General features: G+C 38.0%; 1 protein-coding gene across 1 annotated transcript in view; it reads left to right on the top strand.

The window, feature by feature from the left end:
• Positions 1-17,610, top strand: part of TENM3 (teneurin transmembrane protein 3) — a 3,497,142-nt gene that overhangs the window by 3,151,242 nt on the left and 328,290 nt on the right. Inside the window, exon 13 of the mRNA XM_069096576.1 lies at positions 12,839-13,048. Coding sequence (XP_068952677.1) covers positions 12,839-13,048 — 210 coding nt within the window. The remainder of the gene's footprint in view (positions 1-12,838; positions 13,049-17,610) is intronic.

Below are 17,610 nucleotides of genomic sequence, written 5' to 3'. Positions count from 1 at the left end.
GATAGATAGATAGATAGATAGATAGATAGATAGATAGATAGATAGATTAGGTAGGTAGGTAGGTAGGTAGGTAGGAACTCTCTGTGTCCTGGATACTGTGCTAAGTCAATGCTGGGGACACAAAAAGAGGTCAAAAGCATTTCCTGCCTCAAGGAGTTCACCATCTATAGGGGACACACCATGCAAATAACTAATCTATACAATACCTGTCAAATATATATTCAGTGCAAATGCAAAGTAACCTCAGGAAGCACTTTATATGATTATTAATAATTGTTTCTTTTTCATTTCACACCTAGAGGAGCAGAGCTCTTTTTGTGTTGGAATCAACTAAACCCAGTTACCTCACTAACTATTAGATCTGTTCCATTCTTTCTAACTTTTCCCCCCCAACAATTCAGTACCTACATTATTAAATGTTGACAACAGCCTACAAGCAGATTGAACTCCACCAAAACCAATAGACAACTTGGTCTAAGTTTTGTACATGGCTTCCTTCACCCGGCTGTTCATTGTTGGTATTCTGTGGAGGGTGGCCAAATCACATGTGTCTGCCAATTAATGCATTCACCTGTATTCTAGAAAATGCAATAATCAATTATCTCCCTCCCTCCAAGGATTTATTTTGTAATTTTCCTTGTATTTGAAGCTTTCTAGGCATTTGCCAATTTGTTTTCCGACAAGCTGCTGTACATCCATTGGTCAATGTTGGGAATGCTTAGGACTTAAGTAGTAAGAAAACATAAGCAGTCCAAATGTCAAATATTAGGGAAGATTTTCTGAATACAACTTTCCATGTAGAGGTATATCCTCTATTTGTTTAAGCAAAAGATACAGGCTCAAATATGGTTACTTTAGTGATGAACCATAATCTAAGAAGACTTTCTGTAATACCAAGTGTATGATCATCATCCAGCTTAGACGTGGCACCTACAGGGTCATTTGAAAATAGAACCGTAAGGACTTTAATTAATTTTTAATATACTGCCTAAATTTCTCTGGAAACACTGTTACCAGCTTAGCCATGGAGCCATGTAAGCATATGATTGAATATTGTTAAAAACCACATCAAAACTGAGAAAAGGTTAATAAGAATCTTTTAAAATTAACCTATTATGATAAGAAGATCTTGTTCCTAAGATAATTCTTATTAAGAAAGAGCCCTAAATCATGTTTATATACCAACTCTATCTTTAGTTAGAGTTGATTTTTTAGGTTAAAAACTCTTGTCTTTAAAGCAAAACAAGCGGTTGTCTCTGCAGGCACATATCCCTGCGATTTTCTTTAGTGCCCAAAGAGTAGAATCTCTTGTAAATCTTAAAGAGGTAGAATTTGAAATGTGGAGAAGAATACAGGACACTTTAAACCATGTCTCTTATAGACCCCTGAGGGTTCTTTGGACAGAAGTTCCTAGCCAATAAAGAGTTGTAGAACTGAAAATTATTTTTAAATATAATTTAAATTTGTTAATAATTTAATGCAAATTCTGTTATGAACCTCTTAAATCTATGCTTGTATCCAGTCTGCTCTGCTTCTAAGTATTGAGAATTGTAGGTTCTAGGACAATAGGGATCCTGGGCAAATCACTTAATCTCTGCCCACCTCAGTTTCCACATGTATAAAATGAGGATAAATATACACCCACTTCTTAGAGTTGTTGTAAGGACAAAATGTGATAATGTTTGTAAAATACTTTGCAAACCTTGTGAGGGAGTAGTTAAAGGGGAAAAGTAATAAGCGTTGATTTTTAAAGTTCCAACTCCATGTCAGGCACAGTGCTAAGTGCTTTTTTTAAACAAACATTTTTACAGTGATTTTATTTGATCCTGACAATGGTTATTTGAGGTTGTTCTGTCATTTTCAGTTGTGTCTGATTCTTTGTGACCCCATTTTGAATTTTGGTAGCAAAGATACTAGAGTAGTTTGTCATTTCCTTCTCCAGTTTATTTTACAAATGAGGAAACTGAGGTGAAATTGGTTAAATGACTTGCCCAGAGTTATATGGCTAAATGTCTGAGGCCAGATTTGAATTCAGAAAGATGAGTCATCCTGACTCCAGTTCCAGCACTCTATCTACTTTGCCACCTAGATACCCTGCCCTTTGGAGTAGGTGCTTTTATTTTCCCCATTTTACAGCTGAGGAAACTGAGGTAGGCAAAGGCTAGGTGACTTGTCCAGGGTAATTCAACTAGGAAGTGTCTGAGGTTGGATTAGAACTCCAATCTTTCTGACTCTATGCTCTATCCATTGCACTTTCTGATGACTTCACGTATGCTATAAGTGCTAGTTAGTGATAATTTACACTTATATGTGGCTCGATGGATAGAATGTAGGACCCAAAGTTAGAAAGATCCCAATTCAAATTCTACCTCACATATTTTAATAGCTGTGAATCTGATCAAGTCAAATTTGTCCCATTCTCACTTTTTTTTTTTTTTGCTTTTTGGGATTTTGGAGGGGGAAGGCAGGGCAATTGGGGTTAAGTGATTTATCCAAGGTCACACGGCTAGTAAGTGTTAAATGTCTGAGGATAGATTTGAACTCCGGTCCTCCTAACTCCAGGGCTGGTGCTCTATTCACTGCTCCACCTAGCCACCCCATCCATTCTCACTTTGTTATCTGTAAAATGGGGGTAATGATAATAACACCTGCTTGACGAGGTCATTTTGAGAATCAAATGAGGCAATATTTGTAAAACATTTTGCTAACCTGAAAGTACGATTTAAATGGAGCTTATACAAGCTGTTATTTATATACAACTGTCCTCTGAAGTAGGTATTGCTGTCATTCCCATTTACATTCTCAGGAAACTGAGACCTAGAAAGTTAGAGTGAGTTGCTTACAGTCCAAAAGCAATGAAGTGTGACAACCAGAACTTGAACCCAGGGCTTTAGATTCTAAACCCAGTGCTCAGTTTTAACCTCAGACTATTTTTCTTTTTCCTTGTTCAAATTGTTGCTGGGCCACTTTTAAAATATTATGCAACTTGATTTTGTCCTTCATTCCCACCACAAAATGCACTTCAGTTTATATTCAGCATGCAACAAGACCATGAAAGCGAATAGAAAAAAGTTAGCCTGTAGTCAGTGAGAGGATCCAAAGTGCACATTAAGACGTTCATAGCATCATCCCAGCTAGTGGCTCTTGATAATTTTACTTTCTGATATCTGACATTTCTGCAGGTTTTATGAAGTTTAGTCCTGAGGCTGTGGGGAGGGGAGAAAGCTTCTGGATAAAATGTGTAAGGTACTTTAAAACAACAAAAGGAAGTCTATGGCAGATAGCCCTATAGAGCAGGAAATATGACACCTGGATACACTAGCCCAATATTTTTGTTGCTACCCTAAGTAACGTAGGAAAAAAGGAAACATTTAATGAAGCAAATTCTCTGACCATTAAATGAGAGAGCAGGCTCTTGGAATCCCACAAGCAAAATCCCTTAAGTTCGTGGGAAATAGAAAATTCTTCTCCCAGCATTTCTCTTCCTACAAACAGGAGTCTTTTTCTCTTCATATGTCCTACGGATCACTGCTTCATTCCCATAGCATCTAGGCTTTTTCATTCTTTCATTCAGAGAACTTTTGTTAAGTGCGTACCAGGGGCTAGATGCTGTGCTTGGTACTAGAGATACAGACAGAAAGCAGACAGTTATTACCCTCAGAGAGTTTGCATCCTGTTCACAGGGAAAAGAATTGCACAGAATCCAAAAGATATACACATTAATTCAGTAGGACACTAAAGAAAGGAGGTGATAAGTAAGGCCTTTTGCAGGAGGTAACACAAGTTGAATCTGGAAGGAAGTTAGAGATTGAATAAGGTGGAGGTGAGAAAGGCCTGTGTTGTAGGCCCGGGGAACAGCCTGTGCCAGTGTACAGAGACAGCAGAACATGGTACGTGTTGGCCAGTTTGGCTGGAGCATAGAATGTATGTGGGAAACCAGATTGTAAAGGACTTTAAAAACACAGGAGTTTCTTTTTCTTAAATATTTTATCCACTGGGAACTTTTTTTTAGCAAGGAAATGACATGGTCAGACCTATACTTTAGGAATATCATTTTGCTTTGTTGTTGTTCAGTTGCTTAATCGTGGCCAACTCTCCCTGACACCATTTGGGGTTTTCTTGGCAAAGACACTGGAGGGGTTAACCATTTCCTTCTCTAGGTCATTTGACAGATGAGGAAAGTGAGGTAAATAGGGTTAAGTGAGTTGCCCAGGGTCACACAGCTAGTAAGAGTCTGAGGCCAGATTTGAACTCAGAAAGATGAGTCTTTCTAACACCAGGCCTGCCACTTTATGCTTTGTGCCACCTTGCTGCCCCATTTTGCTCTGTACCTATGAAAGGTTCATTCGAGATAGGAGAGACTGGTGACAGAAAGACCAGTTAGGAGTTGAGTTTATTAGTCTGTACTAGCCAAAAGATAATGAGAGTGGTGGTTGTGTGAGTGGGGACAATAATTAATACAAGAGTTGGGGTGGAGGTAGTTGACACAATTTGACAAGTGATTGGATATGAGGAGTGAGGAAGAGGGGAGAATTCAGGATGTAAACTTGGGTTATTTGAAGCTGTGTTTTATGGTTTTGGTTTTATTTTTGTCTTTTTTTGGAGGGGGAAAGGCAGGGCAGTTGGGGTTAAGTGACTTGCCCAAGGTCACACAGCTAGTAAGTGTTAAGTGTCTGAGGTCTGATTTGAACTCAGGTCCTCCTGACTCCAGGGCCAGTGCTCCATTCACTGCACCACTGTGTTTGTTTTTTTTTAAATAATTCCATTTCATAAGAGAATTAAGGAACCCAAAAAGGAGATATTTAGGGATAGATAATAGTTTTAATATGATTATTTGTGGTGCCTAAGAGAGATACAGTTGGAAATGTGCTGTACACATGGTGATTTAAGACTGGAGTTGAGAAGATGAGCACTGAAGGTCTACGAATCCTCTGGAGAGAAATAGTAATTAGACCCATCAGTGCTGATGAGCTCACCAAGAGGGATGCTGTAGAGAGAGAAGATACAAAACAGTACACAAGTTGGTGATGATCTAGTAAAGAAGGCAAAGAAGGGGTAAGCAAGGAGCGGGAGAAGAACCTGGAGAAAGAAATGTCGTGAAATCCTGAAAAGAGAGGTTTCTAAGAGGAAAAGGTGGTTAATACTGACCGGTGAGGACTGGAGGGGAAAGGTTATTCAATATAACAATAAAGATATCGCTGGTAACCTTGAAGAGACCAGTTTCAGTTGAGTGATAACCTTGAAATCCTATCGCAGTAGAGAATGAGAGGATAAAAAGTAGAGGCAGGGTATAGAGAGAGTCATTTTCTAACAACAACAAGGGCGTTTTAAACCTTTACTGTATTCTAGGCACTGTGTTAAGTTCTGGAAGCTTAGCTGTGAAAAGAAAAATATAGGATGATAGAGGGCATAGCAGGGTCAGATTAAGGGTTTGGAGGTTCTTTTTCAAGGATGAGAGAGGCTTAGGCATGTTTGTTTTAGCAAGAAGAAAAAGAAGCAGGTAGACAGAGAGAGATTGGAAATTATAGTGTGGGGGATTATTAAAGGGGTAAACTGACAGAAGAGACAAGAGCAAATGGGAGGAGAAGGGCTACCTTGTCATCTGAAGCTGGACAAGGAGGAGAAAATTGGACAATGGTGTCAAGGGGGTTTTGAATTATAGAATTAGTCACACGAGAAAATCACAATGGTTGGAAGGAACCTGAGAGATCATCTCGTTCAACCCTTCATTTTATGGATGAGTAGACCTAGGCCCAGTCATATTACTTTATTGTTTTTTGAATGCCCCCCCCCAAAAAGAATAGGATTACCCAGTTCATTCATGTGACTTACCTCCAAAGAACCTTCAGCTGTTTCTGTATCATAGTCACAGTTAAAAGTTTGTGCTTCTGAAGTAGCCAGTAAGAGGAGCTTCATAACTTGCTTCGGAGACAGTTCCCAAAGAAGGATTCCAGAAATGCTTTTGAGTTCCAGGCCCATTGCTGGCTAAGTATTTGGTGTTCCCAAATTACCATTCATGTGCCTTTTTAAGTGCTGGTATGCCGATTAAAAATTCAACCTCGTTGCTTAACACCTCCTACAACTGACTGCATTTTAAAGAGGCAAAAATAGCTAAACTTTTGGCTCCAAATGACCTTCCTTTCTCCCCCCTCCCATTTCCTACTCCTTCTTCTTGCTTACTTTCATGATCACTCCAACTTCTAGTGCCCTCCCTCTGAAATTACCTTGTATTTCCTTTAGATATACATATATGTAAATGTTATACTGATGCTGTATAGAGTTTTTATGAATGTGTCTCACCCATTAGAACATAAGCTCCTTGAGAAAAGGGATTGTGTCATTCTTTGTACGTGTATCCCCAGTCCTAACACAGTACATGGTGCTTAATAAATGTTTACTGATTTATTTCAAGGAGCTGAATGTGGCACCAGAGAGTCTTTCAGATTAACACATTGTTTGTTCCCACAGGGTTAAAAACATTTTGTAAGGAATAAATGAGTACAAATGGAGATGTGCAAAAACTCCAAGACAGTCACTCCCTCTTTATTCTCCTATTTTTGTTACCAATTTTGTTCAGAAACTTTTTTTCCTGCTTTTCTAAGGGGAGTTTTTAGTCAGTTGGTCCACAAGCACTGATCTCCACTACTCCCAGTGTCCCAGGCAAAATAGAGGTTATTAAAAAGAGGAAAACACCTTGTGTCCTAATTGTGAGACAACATGAAAGTAGCTATGTATGTTAGAAGATATATATAATGTAAATAGGAGGTAATCTGGAGCCAGTCTCAGGGAAGGGGAGTCTTATTTAAAAAAAAAAAACATCCTGTCATTTAATCTTATTCTCCTACTGTTTTATCCTTGGTTCCTTCTCTTGAAGACTTAGTAGATAAAGGTCAGAATAGTCTGAGGTAGCAGAGTCTGGTGGAAAGAGCTTGGCAGTAGAAGTCGGCCGTCTGGTTTGAATCTCAGCTCTGCCATTAACTAGCTGTCTGACCTTGAGCAAGCCCTTTTGACCTCTATGATCCTCTGTCTTCTAATCTCTAAACCTTCTAATCTCTAAGCTAAAGGAGTTGGGCTCCATGGTCTTCAAGGTACTTTCCAACTGTAACAGTCAGTGTTGTCTAGCTCAGGCTTCTATAGACTAGCAGGTTTTTTTCTATAGAGGGGAGGAAAAAAAAGTAACCCACAAACACATAGGAATCATCTGAAAATAAGCATGGTATAAACGATATAAATCAGATGTTTCATCAAGGATGACAGGCAGGGCTTTCACCACAAACAACCCTTTAGAAACGAGGCAAAGCTCACTGTATTTCAGAAAAAAGACAGATTTCAACTAAAGGAGACTCAGAGGACAATCTGAATTTGGTACAGTGGGCCAATGTGGAGAAAGAGTTAATGTGTTTTCCTGTAATATCAGCTCAGACTTCACCTTCTGCAGGAAGCCTTTCCTGGTGAAGAACCCCAGGTTCTTCTGCCTTGGCTAGGTCACTTTCCATCTACTCTGTATGCTATGGTCCTCTTCAGGAATGAAGGATGAACAATAACAATGTAACTTCTATTTATCTATTTACCTACATATTGTCTTATCATTAGAATGTAAGCCCATGGAGGGAAGGGACCAGTTGGACTTTTTTTGTTGTTACCTCCATCATTTTAAGAGAGTTCCTGTGACATAGTAGCCATTTAATGTATGCTTGTTTGATTGATTGACATGTCACAGGCAGAGCCAGGACTAGGAATAAATTGCTAGGTAGGCAGTTGCCTAGGACACTCTGGATGTGGGAGGATGATTTGTGTCTAGGAAGACTGCCATGGTTTTTAATAGTAATATTTCTAAATGTATATATTTCAGTTCCAGAAGATTCTGTTCTTTATGATATGAAGATATTCTATAAGGAATCAAGTTGTATGCTACTACAGCAGAGCTTTCAGGTATTTGAAGGACAGTACAGATAGGGAGGGGCAGAGTGGTCCTAACTGTACCTAGGGTACCTACATTTTGAGCTTTGGCTTGGGTCATAGGGCTTGTTGTTGTGATCTGACTGAAAACAAGAAAAAAAAAACAACCACCACCAAAAAACCCAAACAGGAAGCAAACCAGAAATCAGAGTGACTTAACATGTAGTCTGAAAGAAAAAACAGGAGGCAGGCAATGCAAGGAATTACCAACAATGTGTTACTCATTTACAAGATACTGTGTCATCACATTCCACAAAACTCTTCTGCTGCTACTGTTGTTCGAGTGAGCCTGTCACTAGAGGGTAAAATGACACTGTAAAATTTTCCATTTTAATACCTCGTTGTCAGTGTATGTTAATGCTGTGGGTGAAGCACTTTCTAAATCAAAGTACGACACGTTTATCTTACTTGGCTTTCAGACACAGTGCTCCATCTATGGGTGGGACGACATTCCACTTAGTAATTCTCTCCGCCGCCCCCCCCCCCCCCAAGCCCCACAACTGTGACATTTTTTAGAAGGTTTTACATACTAACATCATGACTCTCCTTGAATAGAAGCCTACATAAAGATGTTTCTCTTTATTAGCGACCTTTTTTATTAGTATTATTTGGAACACCAGCTGAGATAATTTAATCCTTATGGTGGTAGTCAGGTGGGTTTTTCCTCAGGTATAATTGTCTAGCTCTATACTTAAGAACCAAAATGTCTTTCAAAATATATTGCTTAGGAGAACAAGCATTTGTTAAAAATTCATAATATAAAAATTTATCATGCAAAAGAATTAATTATAAATTTTTCCCAATGACCAAATTAAGAGATACTGTAAATTATCTGTGATCCCGATGCCATAGATTCTCAACATGGCTTCTTTTCTGTACTTCTCCCTGAGGTACATAACTAGTGTACTATTTCTGACAGTAGTCAATAGGTAAATAAGACTGTCAATAAATTTTACATTTCTGAAGAGATACAATATATTCCTATGCAAATAATATCATAGATACAAATAATCTCACAGAGATATACAGTAATCATTCAAATTTTCATCCAGATGTTTGAAAAGAAATTTGTGCTCTTCACTATGCCAATCCACAAGGTTGCCCTCCTTTCTGAACTCCTGTAGCACTTACTATATGTTGGTATTCACTTATATTGGCATCACTAAAGTTGGCCACCAAATCATCAAGCTTGTGGCCAGAGTAGTTCATGGAGCCATCTGTTAAAGCTCTTATGTCTAGAAGGGTTGTTGTCTGGAGGCAATGGGCCATCTCCACGTGTCCTGATCTGTTTCTGGACACTGGACCCAGATGTCTCCAGAGGAGAAAGTGAGGCTAGTTACCTTGCACAGAGCTGCCTCACTTATACCTAATTCACATGCAAGTCGTGGCATCATCTTCCTGAAGTCGTGGTCCTCTTTGTGAATGAAGGAAGAACCATACAACCTGAGAGGCAAGGACTAATTTTAGTGATGGAATCAAAGATTTTTTGAAGCATTAAAATTATTTGACAGTTCTGTCATTAATGTATCCTTGTCCCAAATAGATGGCAGTCACTTGAGAGTCAAGGATGTATCATGTGCTGTCTTGAAATAAATTCAATATAAAGGAGCTATAGTAGAGCCAGAATATATATAGAGACCAGAAATTCTTAAGAATCAACTATTTGCTCTGCAACGTGTTGGACGATTGGGTGAGGATAAGCAGATACAGCTCCATATTTGGAAGGAACCTCAGAGGCCATCTAGCTGAGGTATTCTTAATTTGTAGTCTGTGATTGAAAAAAAAGATTTAGATAACTATTTCATTATAATTGGTTTTCCTTTCAATCCTGTATATTTTATTATGCAATGCATGGAACCCTAAACGCAAACTTTGGGTGACGCGTTCAAATATGATTTTAGACACATACTAACTGTATGACCCTAGACAAGGCATTTAACCACTTTCAGCCTCAGTTTTCTCAAATATAAGATGTGACTAACAATAGCGCCTACCTTCCAAAGTTGTTATGAGGATAAAATGAAATAATATTTGTAAAGTATTTTGCAAACTTTATTGTTATTACGAAAAAAACCATTATTCTGAGGAGGGTGTCTGTAGGCCCCCAAAGTGAGCCATGATACAGAGAATGAATAAGAGCCCCTTATCTCGTCTAACCCCTTCATTTTACAAATGAGGAAACTGAGGATCAGGGAAGTTAAGTGATGTACTTAAGGTCCCACATCTATTAAGCACCCGAGTAGCATTTGGACTTGTGTCTTCTGGCTCCAAAGCCCTTGCTTTTTCAGTTGTGCCACATTGTCTTTGAGGATTTAACGATATTGTAGGACTGGGTGACAGGGCATTAGAATATGGCAGGTGCAAAAGAGCAGTATAATGTTAAGACATCATTTCTAGCTGGTAGAGGGGCGGGTCAGAGGAGGTTTAATGGAAAAAGTGGTCATTGAAGAATGGAGAGATGTTAAGAAGTGCAGATGAGGAAGAGAATATTCTGTGCCCCCTTTAGGGAATAACATGGGCAAAAATGGGGAAATGCAGGATAACTTGGGAGGGATTTTAGGATTTAATGAATATTATAATTTGACCAGGTCGAATATGTAAGAAAATACTGGAAAGGTCAATTGGAACTATTTGGTAGACAGCTGTAAATGGTTAAAGACCTTTGGGGTTTTTTTATTGTTTTGTTTTGGTTTTGGGGTTGTTGTTTTTTTTGCCTTTTGGAGGGCAGTTGGGTGTGAGTTTTTGTGTTAAGTGTCTGAGGTTGGATTTGAACTTAGGTTCTCCTGACTCCAGGGCCAGTGCTCTATTCATTGCGCCACCTAGCCTTCCCTAAAGACCTTTGGGTTTTTATTGAGTAGTTTGTGTAGAGACAGTGTCACTTCCTAATAAGTGGAGAGATGTCATCAAACAGATTTGTGAATTAGAAGGATTATATTGACAGCAATGTGAAGGTAGGATGGACTCAAAGATGAGGTTAGTGAAGGCAGAGACCTATTAAGTGTGGATTTCAGTGGACCAGAGAAAAAAAATAAAAAGCATCTAAAGAGTAAGAATGTTGACAGTAAGAATGGGAGTGGGGGACAGAGGGAGTGAGAGTCATTTTGAACACAGAACTTGGTTTTGTGTTGAATCTGTTGGACAAGTAAAACTGTAACCTGCTGTGGGTTTAAGTGTAAATGCTTCCTGTCACTTTTTTTGACATACCATCCATTTTCATGAGCCCATATCCTATAGATTCTGGGGAACTATACATTTCTTCTACTTAAGTATATGTCTAAAATATTACTCATAGATTTTCTTTGGTTATATATAACCATTAATAGAAAGTCCAAGATGATTCTGAGAATTTTGAATATGGAGAATAAACTTAGAGAATGCTATTAATAAAATAGGAAAATGTCACAAATAAGACTCACTGCAGGGGAGAAGATGATGAGTTCAGGTTTTGGACACACAGAGGTACCACTACCTCGAGGTGGTTCAGTAGACATTTCAAATTTTAAGTCTGGAACTGTGGGTTATATACAGTTTGATTCTACAAACATTTATTATAGATGTAAATTTGGAAATCATCTATAACCACAGGAATAGATATTTGAATAATGAGAGAAGACTAAAGTCTGAACCTAGAGAAAATCTACATTAAAGAAGTAGAAGAAAGGGCTAATGGAGGATAAAGAGAAAAAGAAATGAGAAAGCTAGAAGGAAAGTCATACAAATGCAGTATCATGAAAGCCAGGACAGTTGACTCCCAGGGAGAAGAGTGTTAGAGTATGGTTAAGGGACATTAATTTATTTTTTAAAGGTAACTGATATTGGAAATCGAGATGCCTTTTATGACCTTTGAGGGGTCGGCTTTTGTTGCCAGGGCTAGAAACTCCATTACAAGGAATTGAGGGGAAAGTTGGTGGTAATTAAGTGGAATCAGGAAGTGTAGACTTGGTTCAACAAGCATAACAGGAAAAAGGATGATGAGAAAAAGAAATGGAAATTTGAGAGCGCTGAAAAATTGAAGGAAGAATATTTTTTGTTTCAAAAATAAAGAAGATTTGAATATATTTGTAGGCAGGGAGAAAGGTAATGAAAAGGATGAAGATACAAGAAAGATTGCTGTAAGAAAATGACTAGCCTCTGGAGGTTGTAGATTTCCTCTTCCGTAGAGGTTTGCAAGAGGAAGCAGGATGAACATATGCCCAAAACGTTCTAGAGAGATTGCTGCTTAGGTATAGACCCCCGAGTACAGGATCAATGTGTTTCCTTCTGTTTTCAAAAGTCTGTGATTCTGATTTTTTAAAAAACTTTTGATGCAAGTGACTTCTGCTGAAATGATTTAGTGTACCAGATCACTCTGCATTGGAAACATGTATGTTTCACAAAATAAGTGTCTTCCCAGTTATTTCTTAGTTGGGCTTACCTGATTAATTCTTATAAGCAGGCAGGGATCTTGACCTATGGCTACTCGCATCTGCCTATTTGTTTAGTAGGACAATGAATTATGATAAAGCAGAAGAATTGCACAGGTGTGTGAATGTTTGCTTTGTAAACATTTCTGCCTGCTTAGTCCAGAACAAACTGTGAGTTCTAAATTTCAGACTTTCCAGGATCATCCATTGAAGAAGATCAGAGTACATTTTAACAAGTGGTTTATACCTGAATCTTGGAGGAGCCACGTCAGATTTCTGCTTATAGTTACATTGTCTCATCATGCTTTAGAACTGTTTACTGAATCATTTGGTTGCTATTATCAATTTAAATAGATCTGTATTATTGTCTATTTATATTAGTTTCTTCATAATAAAGTAGTGAGGACTTTGATCGGTCCCTTGTACATTATTTTGACCCATATTTGAAATTGTGTCTTTTTTTTATTTTTTCCTAGGTCCTCCCATGCCATCCTCCTCATCTAGTCCATCAGTTACTGAACACACACATTCCCCTCCTCCATCACCCAATCTCCATGACAACCAGAGGTGGTTGCTAAGTACTAGTGCCATCCAGCCAGTTCAGGACTCTGACATTGATGATGAATACATTGCCAGCTCTTTTCTAGTGCAGACCGGCACGGTTTCAGTTTGTGCCCCATGCGATGGTAAGATGATACCTTGTCCATAGTTGGACTAAATCCTATCTTTTTCTGCATCCTGCAAGAAAGCAAGCAGATTTTAAAAATAAAACTCTAGTTCTTCTTCCTCTCATAATTCATGGGTATTTTATAATTACAGATATTAAAGGCATGAGCAATGAGTGTTTTGCAGGAGCTCTGGGAATTGTTTCTTGGAATCTAGTTGCCCACCATCTCTGTCTTAAAAAGCTTTCACCTTACTCCTTTTCTGAATAGGATCAAAGGAGAATGCCTCTTACCAACCAGTCAGAATTTGCTATAATCCAAACATGTTTCTTCATTCTTTGTACATGAGAATGAACAAGATAATTCCCTGTTGCCAAGGTCCACAGTAAGCAACAATGTTATAGGATCATCATAACTGTAGAAATGGATCAGAACTCAGAACCCATTAAATCCAATCTCCCTCGCTTTAAACGTGAGGAAACTGAGGCTCAGAGGGTTTAATAAAGGCTTTTTGGTTTGACTTTGCTGCCTTCCATGAGCCAGTAACTTGGTTTTTATGCTCACACTTCAGCCTTCTGTGTTCCTAGCTTAAAGTCATTGGGTGCTGCTATTGAGGGAGAGACAAAAATGGTAGAAACCCCATGTCTGTGCTTCAGGCAGAATCACTGGGGATCATGAAACTCACTTTCAATGAGACCAAGGGCAGTTAAAATGACTACTTCTAGTATTCTTTTCTAAATCTCTAGTATAAAACTGTATAACTGAAAAAAAATGATTCTTTGATCATCTTACTGTGAAAATCTCTACAGATTTTCTTCAGTAATTTTTTCAGTTGTATTCAGTTTTCCAATTGTGTCTGACTGCGACCGTATTTGGGGTTTTCTTGGCATAGGTACTGGAGTGGTTTGCCATTTCCTTCTCCACCTCGTTTGGCAGATGAGGGAACTGAGGCAAACAGAGTTAAGTGACATACCCAGGGTCACATAGCCAGTAGGTATTTGAGGCCAGATTTGAAATCAGAAAAATTAGTCTTCCTGACTCCAGGCCCAGCACTCTATCTACTGTATAACATAGCTGCCCCTCCAAATAGATATCATTGCCATCTGAAAACTTTCAGCCCCCTATTAGTCATCCAGTGTATATTCATAGGCTTTATTGGCAGTTGGGCATCCTGTCATTTCCATGACATGACAACTCTCATTAACATTTAGAAAAGGAGAGCCAAAAATTAATTTGTTTGGTTTCTCATCCCTTGCAGCCTAGAGACAGCCTTCCTACAGAATGGGTACAAAAATTTTTTCTTGATTAGTAAGAGAACATGCTACACTGTGAATAAATGTAGAGAAGGGGAAAAAAGCCTATCTAGGTCTTAGCTCTAATATAAGTCAGATTATGATATTATTGATCCCTTCTGTTTTCTAGAATGAGACTTTTTGTTTTGTTTTGTTGTGTTACTTTTAAATAGCATTCTGGTATTCTATTTATAAACTGGAATAAATTTACTTCAAATTATAAAGCATTTTGAATGAAAAGAGAGTTTGGATTTGAAAGTCCCATTTTAAAATAAAGCATTTCATTTTAATTTTCTTGCAGTAAAAGGGGGGGGGGGAAGTAGTCACTCTTCCAAGGTGAGTTCTATAATATCATAAAAATCCCTTTGGATAAGGTGGAGATTGGTTTGTTTGAGTATTCCAGACCATCAGATGGGATTTCAGAACTCTTTTAGCTCTCAGTTTTTAGTGTTTTTTGGATTAGGAATATGTGCTAGGTGAATTCTCATAGACAATTGAAAGGCAAGTGTTAGTCCCATCAGAGCCTCAGAACCACAAAAGTGGCAGGCACATTGTTTGAGCTCTGCCATGGCTCAACGCATTTCACAGACTCTTCTGCTCCCGAAGTTGACTCTCTGTGTAATTTCCCTTCCCTTTGAATTCTTTTCAGAACTATTTTCTTTGCTTCCTCTTGGGAAGACCTTGTTTTAAGAGAGCATGAAGAAGAATGGGATACTGTGGTCAGGTTTGACTCTGAGACTCTTAGAATATAGGCTTCTTGTGAATGGAGATTATTTCATTCTTTGTGCCTGTGTCCTTTGCTCCTAATAGAGTGCCTGGTGAATTGTATGTGCTTAATAAATACTTGCTAATTGATTAATCCATACAGAAAGCTTGAAATGTAGATAACAAAGGTAGAAGCTTTTTGCCAGGACTTGGTCCATTTTTATCAACCTTTTATTTTAAGTGACCTCTAGAGAAAAAAAAATCTAGACAAAGAAAATGTCTTGCTTAAATTTTTAAAAATATTTTAACTTTATTTGTGTAGTGGTGATCTTAAGGCAAGTCTCCCCCCCCCCAATTTAAAGGCAACTTTGTTTTCAGATTCTATTTGGATTCTGTTAAAGTAGTTCAAAATGCCAACAGAAACTTTTTTCTTCGGTCTCCATCTTGGTGTTTCACAAAGAACCAATCAAATAAAAAAATTAATTAGGAGAGCAATAAAGCTATAGAAATTTTAAGGAAAATAAAGCAATAGATGCTATCAAATCATGGATTTTAAACAGAAAGCAACCACTCATGAAACTAACATAGTACCTGGAATTATTCATTTGAATGGTGACTTTTATGATTTAAATTTGCCCTTGTTACACCAAATAAAAAGATATTTGAACAACGCTTGTAGAGCTGCTTATTGAAGAATCATTTATTTTTCTTTTGAACTGAAAGCTGAGACATTTGCCATATTTGCCTTGAGACCTTATTAAATTGTTTCTGCTCCCTGGTTTTCTTCCCTGACCCAACAAGTTGTCTCTTCTTTATGAAACTCTAACTCCTCTAGGACTGAGACTGAGTTTTTGCCTTTTTTATCTTTCATGCCCAGGACTTTACCTGGCTCATAGTAGGCACTTAATGAATGTTGAACTGAAATGTTTTATTTTGATTGGGCAATTTGAACCTTTCAGCCCATTGATTTAAAGCTGTTTCTCATCTTAACTCTCACCAACCTGCAAAATGCACTTTATTATCATGTATTTTGGGTGATATTTAGTTTATGTTAAATTTGTTTTATGTAGTAAATCTGCTTTATGGAAAGAGGGTTTTTGGAAATATCTGTCCAAATTTTTTTATGTTATCAATATAGGAAGGTCTGTCTATCTAAAGCTTTCATTTTATGGTCTTAGGTACCTTGGACAATGATTAGTTAAATGATTTTCCCAAGTTCCTGAAGTCAGTGCATGTCAAAAGGAAGACTTGAACCTAAGTCTTTCTGAATCTGAGGGCAATCCCTGTATCCTCCACTGTTCCTCTCTTGAAGATATATGCATCCTTCAAAAATAACCTGAAAGGTTCCAGCAAATTCATAAGCTAGCATATGCAGCTTGATGATGCTTCCAGTAAAATATCCTAGAGGTGTCTGAGTTCTGAATTTTTTTAAACGAGTGAGCCATTAAATAGGGAAGCATGTTGCAAGATACATGAATCACTGTTGTTCTGCTCATCTTTTCTCAGAGATCTGCTAAGTGATGGATGATAAATGGGATATTTTCCTGCAGCCTCAGGGGTGATCTCTACCAAAGACTTTTATAAATCTGTTCAAACAGGAATGTATTTCAAATTGCTTGGGTAGAAAGACTAGGGAGAAATACAAAGAAGAAGCACAGGTGTGCTTGGTGGAAGGAAAAATGGCAGACACAGATGTGAAAAATAAGTAAAACAATCAAAGAAAGTTAAAAGGGGGTGCTTTTCTATTTCATGGCTGGTAAATTTCACTTTAAATGTCAGTTAATTCGACCTAAATTTTTAAAGTATTTTTCAAAAGTCCAGTTTGTTTTTTAAAATACCATTCCTTCTCCTTTACCTTATTTTGTATCTCTTATCTCTTTGCTGCTTCTCCCTTTCCCTTTCTCTCTGACACATCAGGGTTCACACAAGTGCTGGCTGGATTGCTGTGAGGAGTTACCTGACCTTTTCTCTGCTTTTTTGCTCTGCTTTCCCAACAGTCTTCAAGGAAAGCACCAAACCTTGAAGAATGGGACCCATGGTGGTATAGAAGAGAGGATGGTTAACATCTTCCTATCTTTGCCAGAACTATGTCTATATCTTCCTTGTTCCTCACAGATTGACAGTTCTGTTTAGAGTTGAGAAAGACTTGCAGACCTTCTAACAGGAGTAGAGCCAAAGATGTTGTTAATAGGAAAGCTGAGTCCCTGAAGCAGAAGTGTTCCAAGTTGCCCATTTCTTCCATATGGATCAGTATCTCTAACTGAAAACTTGAGGGAGGAATTCTCAGTAGATAGACTTAAAATACTAGATTTGGATACCAATCTGGTATTTGCATTCCCCCCCCCCCACTAGAGCTATGAGACCTTGGAGAAATCATCAGCCCTAAGAATAAGTCATACCATGTATGTTAGAATATTCATAAATATTAATTAATAACATGATATGGGGCAACATGTAAATCATAGCATACAGAATTAGAAGTGGCTTTATATATTATCTAATTCAACCTTCCCCTCTAGGAAGAAAGAAAAGGAAGGAAAGAAGGAAGGAAAGAAGGAAGGAAGGAAGGAAGGAAGGAAGGAAGGA

This window comes from Petaurus breviceps, unplaced genomic scaffold (genome assembly GCF_028583685.1).
Source record: "Petaurus breviceps papuanus isolate PSGF00001 unplaced genomic scaffold, PetGlider_PUasm1.0 126, whole genome shotgun sequence".
NCBI lineage: Eukaryota > Metazoa > Chordata > Mammalia > Diprotodontia > Petauridae > Petaurus > Petaurus breviceps.
Note: the sequence above shows the minus strand (reverse complement) of the source record. Positions and strands in the feature narration are given on the sequence as shown.